This window comes from Rhamphochromis sp. 'chilingali' (genome assembly GCF_963969265.1).
Source record: "Rhamphochromis sp. 'chilingali' genome assembly, chromosome: 4".
NCBI lineage: Eukaryota > Metazoa > Chordata > Actinopteri > Cichliformes > Cichlidae > Rhamphochromis > Rhamphochromis sp. 'chilingali'.
Genome location: NC_137948.1, coordinates 8,208,068 through 8,226,077, shown reverse-complemented (window position 1 = coordinate 8,226,077; position 18,010 = coordinate 8,208,068). Strand labels below are relative to the sequence as shown.

General features: G+C 41.1%; 1 protein-coding gene across 1 annotated transcript; it reads right to left on the bottom strand.

Annotated features, from left to right (window-relative positions):
• Positions 1-124: 124 nt before the first annotated feature.
• LOC308395704 (target of Myb1 membrane trafficking protein) lies at positions 125-13,666 on the bottom strand. Its single transcript, XM_080880663.1, has 15 exons — positions 13,468-13,666; positions 10,972-11,056; positions 9,526-9,604; positions 9,078-9,227; positions 8,115-8,249; positions 7,879-8,028; positions 7,617-7,733; positions 4,556-4,689; positions 4,431-4,473; positions 4,192-4,318; positions 2,089-2,155; positions 990-1,080; positions 842-901; positions 710-752; positions 125-623 (listed from the first exon to the last, which is right to left on the bottom strand). The coding sequence occupies exons 1-15, from the start codon at positions 13,538-13,540 to the stop codon at positions 478-480; spliced, it is 1,500 nt and encodes a 499-aa protein (XP_080736789.1). The 5' UTR covers positions 13,541-13,666; the 3' UTR covers positions 125-477.
• Between the last annotated feature and the right edge of the window lie 4,344 nt (positions 13,667-18,010).

Below are 18,010 nucleotides of genomic sequence, written 5' to 3'. Positions count from 1 at the left end.
AGTTGGTGTGTAAATCACTGGACTAAGGAGTAAAATATTTTAAAAAGAGACCACATGAAAAATGTTCATGGGGCAAATGCCCCATTTATTTTCATCTACACAAAATCAGCATTGTGGATCAAAGGCACATTTGGTGTAATATCAAGTATATTTTCTGCATCATACTAAACATCCAGTTTACTCCCATGTTATAATCTTACATATAAATACAGTCACATAAAATTGTATATACGCACATACAGATAACAAACAGCAGAATTAACAGAGAAATACAGCATTTATGAAACAAGCTGATTGATTAGCAGTTCTGTAGTGTCAGGTTCCATCTGTGTGTGTGTGTGTGTGTGTGTGTGTGTGTGTGTGTGTGTCCTTTAGAAAGAACCCAACCTGGCACACTATACGTGTGAATGTAACCATATTTCAGTTTGTGATACTCCTGTGTTGACCTCCATCCTGTCGTCTTGCTTATTCACACACTCAGAGTGAGAACAGATGATCATGTGTGCTATCCTGTTGCTGGCTAGATTGTGGTGGCCGTCTGGGTGTGGAAGATGGCACATTGAGAATCGTCTGGCTGCTGTAGTCTGCCGCCTTCGCCCGATCCTCCAGGAACTTATCAAACTCTGAAATGGTGACACGTATAATTTAATATTTGTGTGTGTCTGAAAATATTATCATTACTCAAAAGAAGCGACAGGACCAGACATACCTTCACTGGAAACTCCCTCGCAAACTGAAGACTGCTCTTCCGGCTTTTTCGTAGACAAAGAATAAAGATTATGTCATGCTATTATCACCCTGATCTATCTATCTATCTATTCACACACATGTGTTCTCTTACCACATCAGAAGATAACCATTTGTCAATATCATTCTTCATAGAGTTTGTCGCTGGCGGAATCTAAAAGAAATTAAATGACCCTGAGTTTTATTTATTCGTAATATTAAAACAGGGATATTACTCCAAACAAAATCCAGCTGCATCTTACTGTTGCTGTACTCCCTCCTCCTGTGACCTGCAGCCTGGTATCAAGAGCTCCAGCCAGGCCCTCTACAGCTCCTGGATCTTCATACCTAACACTGAACACACACAACCACACACAGATCAGGCATATACAGCACATAAAAACACTCAGACACTTTGTTAGGTACACCTGTTCAACTGCTCGTTATTGTAAATGTCTAATCAGCCAATCACAGAGCAGCAACTCACTGCATTTACGCGCGTAGACAAGTAGGCTGAAGTTCAAACCAAGCATCAGAACAGTGGAGAAAGGGGAGTTAAGTGACTTTAAGCAATGCATGGCTGTTGGTACCAGATGGGTTCCTCTAAGTCAGGGATGGGCAATTCCAGGCCTCGAGGGCCGGTGTCCTGCAGGTTTTAGATATCACTCTGGGTCAGCACACCTGAATCAAATGATTAGTCCATTACCAGGCTTCTGGAGAACTGCGAGACATGTTGAGGAGGTCATTTAGCCATTTGAATCAGCTGTCCTGGATCAAGGACACATCTAAAACCTGCAGGACACCTGCCCTCCAGGCCTGGAGTTGCCCACCCCTGCTCTAAGTCAAGGGTTTCAAACTCGCGGCCCAGGGGCCACTTGTGGCCCACGTCACCCCAGAGTTTTTGTCTTGCTCGTATCATTTTATTTTGTTGTATTTATCCGCGACACCTTGAAGGCTGGTCCATGAAGATATTGTGTGACATTAAACTGGTCCGTGGTGCAAAAAAGGTTGGGGACTGCTGCTCTAAATCATTTACTAGTTGTTAAATATAAATGGTGATGACAAGGTCGCTTGGATTTCTTATTGGAAAGGTCTTTGTTAAACGCTTTGTGTTTCTAATAAAGCGTATTTGCTTACAACTGTCCAAAATTCAAAACTTAGCTTAATGTTAAGAAATGAAACACAGCTCTGATAGGAAGATTGTAATTGTCAGGGCCTTAAGGTATTGTTTTGATAAGTATAAATGTGATTCATTATCTAGAACATTAATAAATCGACTTGTTATCAGTGGCATGCAGATCCCTAACATATAAAACGCATAGATGATATCATTTATATCCATCATAAGTAAGTAACACTCACCTTTTCCTCTGGTCAGCCAGAGAGCTGCCTCTGGTTTGCGCAAACATGTCAAATTCCTCCTCTTCATCTGCAATGCAGAAGTCCTCATTTTATTTACTTTGTTATCTAATTGCTGTTAATTAAAATTGTGGTATAACTTTAGAGAAAAACAAAATTGTATTAAATTTGACCATGTTTTCAAAAACATATATTTAAAATGTTAAGCAGAAGTAGCATAGAAGTTACAGCAGTTACAGAAGAGAAGTTCCTATAACCATTGTTGTTGCCATTCATCACATGAGGTGACACCGGTCAACATGGAGCTTATGCATTTTTAAACATTCCCTTGTGACGTTCAGCCACAGCATCCTGTTTTTACCAATCATAAGACAAATGCTACGGCTGAATAATCAATTTTGCTCAAGGAGCACAATTACCCAGAGGCTTCTATAGAGCTGCTATTAAAAGATCTGCTCGGAAACTGTAAACACTAAAAAAGGTGATTCAGCACTTCCTGTATTACTTCTATTCAATATTATCTCCTTTTCTTTATGAAAGGAAAGGAGATAATGCTCTCCCAAAATTCTTTCAGCGACACACTATCCAACAGTTCCCCAAAACAATAACAATGCAGATTATTATGCAGAATATTATGTAAGTGTTCATTGTTAGGATGTTTATCATTTCATATCATAACCTGATGATATGTTATGAAACTTCACCAACAGGCTTTGTTTAACCCACAGGAAGTAAGATCTGCTTCTTATGAAGTTAACGCCTTGCCTAAGGAACACAAATTTATATACACTATTTAAAAGGAAGCTCTTTGAATTAAGATCCTAAAACTAATTGTAATCATGATCACAGGGATTTTCAGATTTGCAATATTTTAGTTTGCATTAATTATGTTCATTGCTTTCTTCTGAGCTTGGGGAAAAAACATCTGGAGTACTTTAAGTTTCATAAAGAGGTTCCACCTTTCACCTACTCCAACCCTTCACTTTTCACATCAACTCAGTGGATAGAAACATAGAGGAGCTATCTCAACAAGACAAGGCTCAGCTGTACATCTGCATCTAAAGGATAAAGGTCACTTTTTCAAAGATGCCAATGTTTACATTTGGACCAAGAAGACAGATGGTTTGAAAGAGGAGCAAAAGACGCCCTCTATGTCCACTGTGAACGAGCATGGGGTGGTTTATGACACCAACTGTCATCCACTTACAATGAAATCATGAAATCCCTTCCCAGATGGCTCAACTTCCATGCACGTCTTGTGTCAGGTGACGTCAATAGACCACATGATAGCGTAAGGCAACGTCTCACAATGGTTTCACCCGAAACCTCCGGTGATAATGACCCACGCCTTTTTTCACACCTTGGTTCATGTGATAATGATTGATAGTGGGTTAACGACCCTCCTACGGGACAACCCCAACTAGGATATCAATACCTGGGACTCTCCACCTCCACCTCAGTTTTATTACTGAAGAAGCGTCTTGGATGAGAGGTGAAACATCTTTACAGTTTTTTAAAAAGTCCAGTTGCTTTTGTTCCAAGCTCCTGGGAATGCCATGACCTGGACGTCTAAGAAACTACACAGACAGATGTCCATTGCTGTATTTCTAGTCTTTAGATTGATAATTAATTAAATTGACTTCAGTCACAGGAAGCCTCAGTAAAACAAGGGTTATACTGGAACATCTCTCCAGCAGAAAGAGAAGTGATATATGAATAAGATCAGCAACTAGTGTGAGAACCATTTGATTTCACTTTAAACTCAATTTACTCCCTTTTCTTTAAAATTCAAACTTTGGTAACGAAGTCACATTTGTCACTGGTTGTTTTTGTAAAAACATACAGGGAAAAGTAACCAAAATGCCCTTTTTTGAATTGTAGTTTCACTATGTCAGAAGCGCCTAAATGTGTGAATGTAATCAGAGTCTTCAAGCAACTTAAAGAAGTCCAGACGCTTTTCTTTGCAAGCTCCTTTGACTAAGTATCATAGTTCCCATTTTCTAAGTGGTTGTTTTCCCAACAACTTCAAAGAAACGTGATGAGGAAAAGACAGTGTTTTTTGAACTGAACCGTAAAGAAGCTCAAAGTTACTCAAAGTTTACTGACTGTGATTGGCTGATTGCTGCTGATTGGTACTGGTGCTGGCGGCTGGTTGGCTGGTTGTTGAAATGACAGCTGGTTGTCTGACAGTGGAAGGCTCAGAACTGAGGTTGATAAGGTTTGTTGAAGAGCTCTGAAAAGTGGGTGAGAGCTTATACTCATTGCTTAAATGACAGTTTACTATTTTCAGACACACGGTGCAGCACGCGTCATGTTAAAGAAAATTAAACAAGAGGATCTTTTACCTGTTGTGTATTAGCAATCTGTGCCTTGTTCAATCTGTCAAACCTAAAAAACAATGCAGCACACTTTTGAGCACACTGTGGTTGCATCTCAACACTGCCTTACAAATAAAATCTGAAACATGCACCTCTCATAGCGAATGAAGGCGTTGTTGAGGTCATCATTGACCACGAGCAGCTCTTCAATAAATCCTTCATCCAGCAGCTGAGGGATGAGCTCCACCACCCGAGTCTGCATGCTCTTACAGACAGAGAAAAGCTGCTGCTTGGACAGAGGAGGAAAGAAAAATCTAATTATTTTGTCCCCAAATGACAGAGTGATTTTAAATAGATAATTTTCAGTCATTGGTATTATTCTGCTACATCAAAAATTACTTTCATGTTTTGTTTTCATCCTGATTTTAATCCATTGACAACAACACGAGTCATGCTCTAAACTTAGATAACACTAAAGGCAACGGTTTTACAGGCGGCATGAGACATCAAAGCAAACGTGCACTTCAGTAAAAACAAAATAATAAAGCTAAACATTAATTTAGATTCAGACTGGTGACGTTAAAGAATGGAAAACAATCACTCTAAAACCTGAAACACCTCTGAAACCTTTCAGTCAGTGTTGGTAATCTAATGTGGTCTCGTCACAACAGAAACTAAACTATGTGAAATAATATACAAAAACATTTTATGTTTGTCTTTTTTCACAAATAATGTCTTACAGTGGACAGGACTGATTGAAATGTGGATACTGTTATCTGTGACCTAAAAGTAAATGTAGAAAAGGGGCATAAAAGTGGGGCTCTCCAACACCTCCCCGGCCACTCAACACACACTTGACTGCCTCTTGGAGGAACACCCAGTTCATCATCACCATAAGCTTTTGAGTAGGCACGGTCAGGATCCTGTTTCTTGACTTTTCCAGTGCCTTTAATACCATCCGGCCCTGTATGCTTCAAGAAAAACTGAACAGGATGGAGGTGGACCCCTGCCTGGTGGCTTGGATCTCCGACTACCTCACCGACAGACCACAGTACGTCAGGCTGAAGGACATCACGTCTGACACTGTGGTCAGCAGCACAGGAGCACCACAGGGAACTGTGCTGTCCCCTCTTCTCTTCACCCTGTACACCTCTGACTTCTGCTACAACTCTGAATTATGCCACATTCAGAAGTTTGCAGACGACACAGCCATCATGGGGTGTATCTGGGATGATCAGGAAGAGGAGTACAGAAGTCTGGTGAGGAACTTTGTCGCATGGAATCACACAAACCACCTGCAACTCAACACCTCAAAGACTAAGGAACTGGTTGTGGACTTCGGGAGGTCTAGAGCAAGTCCACTGCCGGTTCAGATAGAGGGGGAGGAGGTGGAGGTGGTCAACAAGTACAAGTACCTCGGGCTGTGGGTGGACAATAAACTGGACTGGTCATGCAACACAGAGCACCTGTATAAAAAAGCCCAAAGCCGACTGTACTTCCTCAGGAGGCTGAGGTCTTTTAACATCTGCAGGAAGCTCCTGAGGATGTTTTACCAGTCAGTGGTTGCTGGAGTACTTTTCTATGCTGTGGTGTGCTGGGGGAGCAGCACAGCAAAGAAGGACTCATCCAGGCTGGAGAAACTGATCAGGAGGGCTGGCTCTGTGGTCGGCATGAAGCTGGACACTCTGGTGACAGTGGCAGAGAAAAGGACACTAAAGAAACTGATGGACATTATGGACAATGCCAGGCATCCTCTGCACACGGCCATTAACAACCAGAAGAGTCTGTTCAGTGACAGGTTGCTTCTCCCAAAGACAAGAACTAACAGACTTAAAAACTCCTTTGTCCCACACGCCATCAGACTGTTTAACTCCTCTCTGGAGGGGAGAGGGAGGGGAAACAGGAGGACAAAGGAGGGGGGAACAACTAAGCTGTAGTGCCTCTTCACCTCACTGTGCAATACCTTGTGCAATACTTTTGTAAATAGTCAACGGTGCAATAGACTCAATACTTGAAATGTGCAATTCACTTGTATTTTTATTTTTATTCCTATTTATTCTATTTATCCCCTTCGTATATTTTATTTATATTGTCTCTGTATTTATATATATGTGAGTGTGTATAACTCTTTAACTTCTGTCGGTGCTGTGCTTTTTTGGAAATCGAATTTCCCAGAGGAACCTACCCGAGGGATTAATAAAGTTCTATCTAATCTAATCTCTCTAGTGCAACTGCCTTTCAGCAATTAGCAATATCACCAGAGTCTATAATGCAGGGGTCATGGTGCCCAGGTCCATGCCTTTGTCCCCCACACATTTCAAAATGCATCCAACCTCAAAGCCAATCTCTGTGGGCCCATTTGAGCTGTGAATGGCTGGGCCCCACAGCTTAAGGCTAGGCCACTGGACACTCAGCAGTAAGCTTCCCATCCAATTTGGCTCAAGGAGTGGCCAAAGTGATAGCTCAGTAGGTAGAGTGGTGGCCCCATGATCGGAAGGTCGGGGGTTTGGATTCCCCGAGGTACCCCCGAGCAAGGTACTGTCCCTACACACTGCTCCCCGAGTGCTAGATTGGTGGCTGCCCACTGCTTCACTGAGTGAATGGGTTAAACACAGAGAGGAATTTCCCCACAGGAATCAATAAAGCATACATCATTACAACGTTAAAGTGGTGGAGCTCAGAAGTTATGCTCCTAGGATCACAGTAGCAGAGAAACCCCTCAACCACATTAAGGTGACAATTCTTTGTGTCAAAAAGGAATTGTGTGGTTCAGCATATGATAAGGATGCTTCCTGAACACTCTCCTTTAGAGGCTTTTCAGTCTCACCCAGGTAGTGCAGACTGAGAACTTATTCCCAGCAGGGATTAGAAAATGTTCCTAAGGAATAGGATATTTTGCAATTTCCTTCTTAGCTTTTTGACACTGCAATTCGACTTTGGATAAGTGGCTGAAAATAAATGGATGGATGAAATACCACAAATGTACAACAATAGAACATTGTAAGGAAACTATATGGTGCATTGATTTTAGAACACAATTTAGGTCCTTAAACTGGCAACAGCAAATACACTATATTCACAGTCCACAGCTCCTAAAGGCACTTCTGACACACACACACACACACACACACACACACACACACACACACACACACACACACACACACACACACACACACACACACACACACACACACACACACACACACAGACCTGTAGCAGCTGTGTATCATCTGGCTGGCTTTGTCCAGGGAGTAGCTCATTTAGCATTTCAGACATCACTTTGAGATTTCCTCTCACCAAATCGAGCTCACTTCGCAGCTTCTGCTCCTAGATTAGAGAAAAATACAAAAAGCAGTCAAACACTGCTAGAAAGGCCACAGTGATGCATTAATGTTACATGAAAATAAGATAAGCCATTTTCAGATACAGAAACAGTCTATATACAATGAGAGGTATTTTTGGTCAGTGGAACCTGTTCTGCAGTAAGTGAGACTGGTCCTTCACTGGGCTGAAATGAAGGTGATGTATTCTGACTGGAAATACTTGAAGCAGCTTCCAGTTGTGACTCATTTGTAGGAGCAGTGACAGGGGGCATCTCAGCGGTTCCATTTTCTGGGGTGCTCTGCAAGATTTGTCAGAGAGGTACGGTACAATAACTATCCAAACATTCAAGTGGTCTTTTGTTTTTTCACTGGAAGATAGTCTCACCCTATTTGGTGTGTGGATGGGGGACAGAGCATCCAGGTCTGTCATGGGGAACTCCAGACCTCGTCTTCTTAGGTCATCGTATATATGTACCACCCCCACCAGGGAGGAAGAGCTTCGAAATGCATCAGCCCATGACTGAAGATGAAAGAGAGCATGTAACAGATTGTAAAGAGATGACTGACCCCTAAATCTGCATCCAGTGGCACATAGAACGACACATAAAAGGCAACATGCAGAGAACAGAAGTGTACTGTCCTAGAGCATTTCTAAGCCTGAGACTATGTTAATGTTAGCGGTCTTTGTTTATGATTACCCACAAGAACTCTGACCATGTAGCAGAGGAATGTACATATCAATGTAGACACCTGGATTGTGAGCATTAAAAATAACACTGTTGCACATTTCCATAGACATAACAGAGTCTGTGAGACTGATTCCAGCCTCACAATGTAAATTAAAAAAGCGATTCTGTTAGGTTGTCTAATTTGAATTGACTAATAAATTAAACAGTGGCAATTGATTTTTTTTTATACAAATCATCTTAAGCTAAAGCTCTAGTGCCAGGATGTCAAACTCATTTTACATGGAGGACCACATACAGCCTATTTTGATCTTGAGTAATATCCTCTGTAATATCTTTATAATTGAGCGATTTGTATATAATAGTGCTATTCCTTAAATTTTTAAACTTTGCAATATATTGTATTATTTAATTAGTTCAGTCTGTTGGGATTATTAAAATATCCTGATTCTGATTAAATACTTTGGTGTAGTATAAGTGGTTGTGGGGGTGTTGGGGTTGTAAAGCTTCAAAAAAAAGTCAAAAAAATTGATGCCCTCCTTTAAATTTTCCAAAGCCATCCAGCAGGCCGGATTTGAGTCTTTGCTGGGCCGATTCTGCCCCTCAGGCTGTAGGGTTTGACACCACTGCACTTGTGCACAAACACTCGGTCATGTACATACCTGTATGAGGCTGAGGACCCTGTCATGGAGGATAGTGGGTGGGTTATTTTTGGGCAGAATAGAACGAACCAAAACCCCCTCAACAAACTCCTGTGAGGCAACCAAAACGTGGAAACGATGGCCACAGTTCTTCACACACGTCTCCAGAACCTATATGAGAGTGAGAAAAAATCAACACAACACGTAACATATAAAAAAAAAAAGTGATTTTAGCTGCACCAAAATGAAAATCTATCTCTCTCTAGCATGACGTCAATGGGTTAACTAAGACCCGAGTTAACTGAGCTACTTGCACAAGTAAACACAGAAATCATCTCCTCTTGGATAACAGCCAACCAGGACAAAGATCATTTTGACCTGCAAAATATTCCTCTCACATCTGACAGGCCATGACAGAACAAATAACACAAAAAGAAAAACATACAATCTTTGACAGACAATTACTCACAGTGAGAGCAAACATAATCTCTCTGAAGTTCTTGTTTCCTACTATTCTCTTCTTAATGGCTTTAACTGCATCTCTCGGCCTGGGGAAAAGCATCACATGATGTTTGTTTACTTATCCATACTAAAGTTTAAAAATTTAAATATGCAACATAAGTCATTAACAAAAGACTGTAGATTATTAAATTAAAAATGGGTTTTCTCTGGCAAAACTATATATAACAACTTATTTTGTAATGGAGAATTTAGATATTTTCTTTTGCTGCTTTAACCTGTTTTTTCAACATGAGTGCAAAGAAAATGCACATGCTAGTGTTTACTTCTCCACAGTTTATCTAGTGGACATAACTATATATATAGTTATTTATAGTGGACAAATAACTAAATATATGAAATAAGTACATGTTTGAAAATTATTTGCATATTTATGCATAATTTCACAGTTTCATGGTCATATCTGTTAGCTAATTTTTTAATCTGTAAATTGTAAATCTTCAGTTCAGTCGCACTTATATTAATTGAAGTGTGTACTTCCATTGGCATGGTGAAAATTGATTTTTTTCCTACTATCTGCTACCACAAGTATTTATGCAGTGACAAAAACCTTTAACACTGACAACATAAAATGTTAAAATCTTTCCTCCTTTAAAATCTCACAAAAGCTTTAAAACATGTTTTGGGTGTGCCCCGCCTCATGCCACATGGCAGCTGGGATGAGCTCAACAATACCCCATTAGCCTTTTACAGCTGAGGGGTAAAAACTAGCAAAACAAAAAATATAACTGTCTTAACTGGGACAGGTAACCTACACTTTTAACCCTATTAATCTGTTCCGTCTCTTCTGAATTAACTACTTTCAATTCCGTTTCATTAATTTTATTTCTATGGCCCAGTCTTCTTAAGGTGTTTGATATTGGAAGGTAATGAGCCTATAATACAACAATTAAACTATCCACCGTGAGTACCTCATGACAGTGGGGAGGAAAAAGTCCCTTACAACAGGAAACCTTCAGAAAAACATGTGTCAAGAGAGGCTTTCTCAGCAGAAAACATGCGTAATTAACTAGAAGACAGTGTTAGACGTAAGTAGGTCAATGGTGACAACCAGCACTGAAAGTAGCAACAAACCCATAAAGGAAGTGACACAGTGATGCAAAAGCAAAACATGGAAACATGCTTACATAACTTGCCTTAGCTATTTATCTCTTAAAGTTATTAAAAAACAAATTTAAACTTTTTATTAGTTTGTGTCATTTATTATTACTAATACTATTATAAACAAAGCTAAAATGTTATATAGTGAGCATGTGTAATAACAAGTTTGACTTCGATGTGACTTGTGCAGAGAAAACAAGAAATAAGGAATTAATAGAACTGTTGTCTCTTCCTGCATGTGTGCTTCACTGACAGACCAAAAATACCCCAACACAACAAATAACATCATCCCTACCCTTCGTCTGTCTCATTGATGATGTCACAGATCTCCATGTTGAGCCCCCAGTCTTCCGATTGTAGTGATCCATTGGTCGCTTGCTCTGTCAAAAGTAAGGGAATGAGATCAAACTACATTTAATATGATAATACTGAAATTGGAATATTTGGAAAATCACAGTAAACAGAAGACTTCCCCCTTCTTTCATGACATCGACATAACACAACACATTTAAGGGTTCAATATTTCTGTTTCACAGACCAGACTTGAAGGTCTACTTATCATAATGCAAAAGACAAAAATGTGAACCAATGGTCTATATTTATAAAAGAAAGGTCACCATGTGATCATTTTATGCTCTGCTTTCACGAGGAGGGTTTAAAAAAATGATCAGTTACAATGGGAAACAGTTTACACATTTGCATACCGTAGTGTTCATTATGCTAGGAATTAAATAGCAACAGCACAGATTAAACCAGGGTTAACTGATTTTTTATGTTTTGGGAAACATACAGTAAAATCGATATCGTTTAAGCAGACTGATACCTTATTAACACACTTATTAACACTTCATAAATACACGTGCTAAATATACCTCTGTGTCTACCAGGTCATTACCAAGTGTGTGTCTGTCTGCTGTTTAGTGCTGACTAGGTTGAGTTGGTTTTGGAGCTTTTAGTAGAAAAAAAGGCAAAAAGGTGACGATGTGACAGATAAAATCCTACATGAGACACTATGTGCATGCCACAGAGACATCCCATTCACTGTTCACATAAAATTACTGATTAGTACCATTCATTAAGGACAGTAATAGTTACAGAATGAATAAAATATGGAACTTCATGAGAACACTAAAAAAAGCACAGCTAAAAGCTGCACAGAGATATGAGAACTTTTTGTCTGTTTTAAAAATAACCCCTGACAGCTTATTTAGTTATGCTTCTCTAACTCTTTGCCTTCTCAAGCCGTTAACGAAGACAACACTGGTGAGAACCTCAAAATATGTAACTGCTTTCAGATAAAAATCCTCAGTGTAATGTTGCCTGACTAGACTTCATTAATGTAGTTGAGCTACACATGATTCTTAAAAGTCAGACATGCATGACAGTCAGTTTTACAACACGGGCAGGAGTCTTGCCAAAATACGTATCCGCCCATCCAGCTACCCATTATAAGATAGCTAAACGTCAGGGTTTATAATTCAAATAAATTCATTTAACTCTAAGGTAAACAGCTGCCGCATGCATATTAAAGCTGGTTAACCACAAGACACAAAAGTAGCCTGAAAAAAGACATTACATCCACTGACGACATCCTCATCAGTGGATGTAATGATGCAAACACGAGAGAGCTGTGCGTTTGTTTGTGTGTTGACTAAGCAGGTGCAGCATTAAACATGAAAAGTGAAGAATAGTTCTTACAAAGCAATACAATGTCTGACAGACCGACCACTTTAAATTCCAGGGTAAGATAAAAAAAAAAATGTTGTGTTTTCTTTAAAGTAATTTTTCCTATAAATTGACAGAAAAATTTAAATATGGGTCATATTCTTTTACCAAAAGGTCCCACCCTTTTTTAACCCAACAAAAAACTTAAAATATAATAACACTTTCTTGATAAACGTTTCAGTAACTCATTATTTGTAGCATTGAGCTGATTAGAAAGGTTTCCCCTAAAACCCTGCATCCTCCAAACTATTTTGCAATCAAAGCCTGCTTTTTTTCCCCACTCCACCCTACACGGGCTCTTCATAAGTCTCTAAATCTCCTTCATTCCTTTCCAAAACTCCCCACACTCCCCGATCCCATTTACTCCATTTCCCTCCTCACCCCTTCCCTCCCACTCTCTTTCCCCAGCTCCCTTCCACTTCATGTGACTGTCAGCTGATTCTGCTCTCATTTGCCTCAGAAGTAGCTGACATTTATATGTGAGAAAGTGAGTGGAGGAGATAAGAGGAAGGAAGGCATGAGATGGGTGTGTGACATTTTCTTAATACCGATGACTGTCCTGATGTTACACATCTTTGCAGGCATCTGCACTTGCAGTGGATTGTGGGAGCTTTTAGTGGCTGGATAAAGAGAACTATCCCAGTGCCATTACGAGCAAATGGCAGATGCTTCATAAGATGTGTGACGGCACACACTTGTTGACACTTAGGCATAGTGTGAAACTGTAACACATCAGTGATTAAGGAAGTGAGAAGGAACGCCAAGCGGCTTCCGGATTCGCCAAGTGAATTGCCACTCAATTTATATCGACCAATCACGTGGAAGAATCAAGGGAATTAATCCCGCCTCTCCTGCGTCATTGACTGTAAAAACTATCTTATTTTTCCTGGCAAATTTGGAGTTGATTAATAAATAGAATAAAATGCGAAAACCGGAAGTAAACAGGTTTGTCGCCACTGTCACGTGTTAGCGGAGTTTTTAAAAGCAAAACGGAAAATATACAAATGGAAGCAAACTGAACCGACTTGAACACCACTCTGAGCGGTTTTAAAAAGCAGCTGCTTACCGATTCTCTGTCCGACCGGCGTTGAAAATGGGTTTCCTATGAGAAACTCCATTTTCTCCCCGAGTGAAAACATCCTCGAAAATTACAGGCGTCCGCTGCCGAAGTGAATACGTTTGCTTGTTGTGTTAGCTTTTGCTTTAAGTGTCAGCCGCTGGCTCTGAGGCTCACTCGCTCGTGGGGTCACGTGAAAACGCACGCAGCCAGGAAACAGCATCAGCGTACAGACCGACGGCTGAAGCTTCTTCACACCTCAAACACTTTCCTAAGTGAGGAAAAAGTGTAGACTTTAATCATTTAAGTAGAAGTTCGGATATCCGTGTATATATATATATATATATAATCATTTCTTTTTTTGAGCTCCAGCAGATTTTCTTTGTGTACTGGCTGTAGTCAGCTGACATGTGCTGGTGCTGCTCTGAGGTTTCAGGCTCTTTGTGGACTTACACAGCTGATTTCAACAAAATGTAACCCAATATTTCACAAGCTGTCTTGGCTAATTTCCATTCCCTTTGCTGAAAGCGTACTGTTTATTCTGTCTTTATGTTAGACAATATAAAGTTGGTAGAAGAATGAATCTAAGCATAATATTGTCAACTTAAATTCAAAATTATTTCTGCTACAACTGATGTAAACCAACATTAACCATTCACAGTTACTTACTGCATATTTACCACAGTACAGCAAACTAATCTATGGGGAACAGAGCTTTCAGTCGCTCTGCTCCTCGGCTCTGGAACTCTCTTCCTCCTGCACTAAGAAATATTGACTCCCTCTCCGTATTTAAGACACAGCTCAAAACACATCTGTTTAAACTGGCTTATTCGCTTTAATGCTGATTTTATCTGTTGTCACGCTCTGTTTTGTAATTTTAACTTATTTTATGTATTTTATGACTATTGTTCCTATTATTAAAAGTTTTTTTTTGGAAGGTGACCTTGGGTTTCTGAAAGGCGCCCTCAAATAAAATGTATTATTATTATTATTATTAATCTGTTTATTCTGAACTAAACTGCAGAGTACTTTCATTCAACCTTTAAATACTTAAGTTAGTATACCTTAGTCACTAACAGTTTGTTTAACAATGTGAACAAAAATAACAGATATGATATATATCTAATATAACATACACACCCAATACCTGATTAATAATTAGGAAATTACATGTAAGCTTTAAATTTCCAGTTTATCAAATGCCAATGGGCAGACATTACCTTTAACTATAACTGCTTTTCTTCCTCTCCGACCCTGTCTTTCTTATATCTTTCCCCTTCTCTGAGTGACCTTATCTCCCATTCTGGGAAATACAACAGCTGTACATTTAGAAAGCAGACACAGTGTGTGACAAACTCCATAAAAAGTTTGTGTGATATTTGCTGATGTTTGTTGAGCCGTAGAAAACACAGACATTTGTGTTAAAATGTAGGAAGTAAAAGTAATAACCATCCATCCATCCATCCATCCATCCTCATGCGCTTTGTCCGGGGCCGGGTCGCGGGGGCAGCAGCCTAAGCAAAGAGGCCCAGACCTCCCTCTCCCCAGCCACCTCCTCCAGCTTATCCGGGGGAATACCAAGGCGTTCCCAGGCCAGCCGAGAGATATAATCTCTCCAGCGTGTCCTGGGTCTGCCCCGGGGCCTCCTCCCGGTGGGACATGCCTGGAACACCTCACCCAGGAGGCGCCCAGGGGCATCCTTGTCAGATGCCCGAACCACCTCAGCTGGCTCCTTTCGATGTGGAGCAGCAGCTGCTCTACTCTGAGCCCCTCCCGGATGGCTGAACTTCTCACCCTATCTCTAAGGGAGAGGCCAGCCACCCTTCGGAGGAAGCTCATTTCTGCCGCTTGTATCCGCGATCTCGTTCTTTCGGTCACTACCCACAGCTCGTGGCCATAGGTGAGGGTAGGGACGTAGATCGACCGGTAAATTGAGAGTTTCGCTTTTACACTCAGCTCCCTCTTCACCACGACAGACCGGTGCAGCGTCCGCATTACTGCAGCTGCAGCCCCAATCCGTCTGTCGATCTCCGGCTCCCTTCTCCCATCACTCGCGAACAAGACCCCAAGATACTTGAACTCCTCCACTTGGGGCAGGAACTCATCCCCGACCCGGAGTGGGCACTCCACCCTTTTCCGGCTGAGAACCATGGCCTCAGATTTGGAGGTGCTGATCCTCATTCCCGCTGCTTCACACTCGGCTGCGAACCGTTCCAGTGCGAGCTGGAGGCCCTCACCCGATGAAGCCAACAGAACCACATCATCTGCAAAAATCAGAGATGAGATTCTGAGGCCACCAAAGCGAAAGCCCTCCGCCACTTGGCTGCGCCTAGAAATCCTGTCCATAAAAATTATGAACAGAACCGGAGACAAAGGGCAGCCCTGGCGGAGCCCATCACCCACCGGGAGCGAGTCCGACTTATTGCCGGCAATGCGAACCAAGCTCTTGCAACGGTTGTATAGGGATCGAATGGCCCGTAGCAATGGGCCAGACACCCCACATTCCCGCAACACCTCCCACAGGACACCCCGAGGGACACGGTCGAATGCCTTCTCCAAGTCCACAAAACACATGTAGACTGGTTGGGCAAACTCCCATGCACCCTCAAGTATCCTGGAGAGGATAAAGAGCTGGTCCAGTGTTCCGCGACCAGGACGAAAACCGCATTGTTCCTCCTGTATCCGAGGTTCGACTAACGGACGAACTCTCCTTTCCAGCACCCTGGCATAGACTTTCCCAGGGAGGCTGAGGAGTGTGATCCCCCTGTAGTTGGAACACACCCTCCGGTCCCCTTTCTTAAAGATGGGGACCACCACCCCGGTCTGCCAGTTCACAGGTACTGCCCCTGATCTCCACGCAACATTGCAGAGGCGTGTCAACCAGGACAGCCCTACAACGTCCAGAGCCTTCAGGAACTCGGGGCGGACCTCATCAACACCAGGGGCTCTGCCACCAAGGAGTTGTTTAACTGCCTCAGTGACCTCGCCCCCGGAAATTGGCGGGTCATTCCCCTCATCCCCAGACTCTGCTTCCTCCTCGGAAGACGTGTCAGTGGGATTAAGGAGGTCCTCGAAGTATTCCTTCCACCGCCTGACAATTTTCTCAGTCGACGTCAGCAGCGCTCCGCTTTCTGACAAGTAATAACTTGTCAGAAAAATAAATACTCAAGTAAAGTCAGATACCTGTAAAAGTACAGTAACAAAGTATTTAATTGTAATTTTTCTGAGCAAACATGTCTTGAGAAATGTCAAAGGAGAATGTTCAGGCTTCTTTGAGATGATAGGATGGCAAGCATGGCTCCATCCTGCCTTGGTGGTTTAATGATGTAGGCAATAGTTTCTTGGCCCCTAATACCAACAGAGCAGTGTTTAAACACAGTGTTTAAGCACTACCTACAACCTATTTAATGTTTAAGCCACATCTAATACAGCTTGCCCTCAAAAGAGTTCAATTTAGCCCACAGGATGGGTTTGCACATTGCAAAAGTTGCAAAGAAGCCACATGTGCATTTTATGCTTTCACTGTATTTTTCCATAGAGAGCTTTGTGTTGCAGGTGCAATTTAATCCAAGCCCTATGTCTGACTCGTCAGTTTTACAGCTTTCTCATTAATAAACATCACAGCCATGGCCAGTTATCCTACACCAACGTCCAATGAACTTGCTGACAGGTTTCTCTGATTTAATACAGTAATGTGTCTTTGTAATTAAATTGGCTGAATGTGGAAAAACTGAGAAGATTCAACCTGCACTTGTTTTCTCAAACCTCAGACTGACCTTAATTATTTATTTTAAATAGAATGTTAATTGAAGGTGAATATCTTAAGCACATAGTAAAACTTATTTACACCACACAATAATTTAAAGGGGGGGTTGGGGTTGAGGGGGAAACTGGTTTGTGCTATTTAAGCTACCTTGACATTCAGATCTTTGCACTGTCTGTATACAGAAACTTTTTGTCCTATATGCTTAAAAATCAAGTCACTAGTAGACATAGACTAAAGACTATATTTCTAAGTGTCATAATCTTATAATATTAATAATTTGGTTGCTTCCATCTTTTCTCAACTTTATTGCCATGTTTGTGTCTACACACTCACTAAATTCCTTGCATGCATGAACACACCAGGCCAGTAAAGACAGCGGGAAAAAAAGATCCACTAGTTCCGCCATTTATTCTATAAACCATTCGCTTAAGTTTTCTTGACTTGGAAAAAAAAAAACACGTCAGGATTAGCTCTCTGTGGTCCAAAACAGGACCAAGATGCAAATTCTTTTTTAACTGTAATCCCCATCTACATGCAGTGGATATGTGCGTAACCTCTAACATACAGTGAGAAAAGCCTGGTTTGACCACTTCTCCAAAACTGCAAATGGCCCTAATCTAATGAATCTCTCACCATGAACAGGTAATACAGGTAAAACAGGAAATACAACTTTATTAAATTCATTCACTTATTTTTATGACTGTCAGTCTTGCAAACGTTGAGTTTTCAGATGTTTTGAGACTGTGTAGAACTTTGATTCAAAATCATCACCTCATCTTCATACAG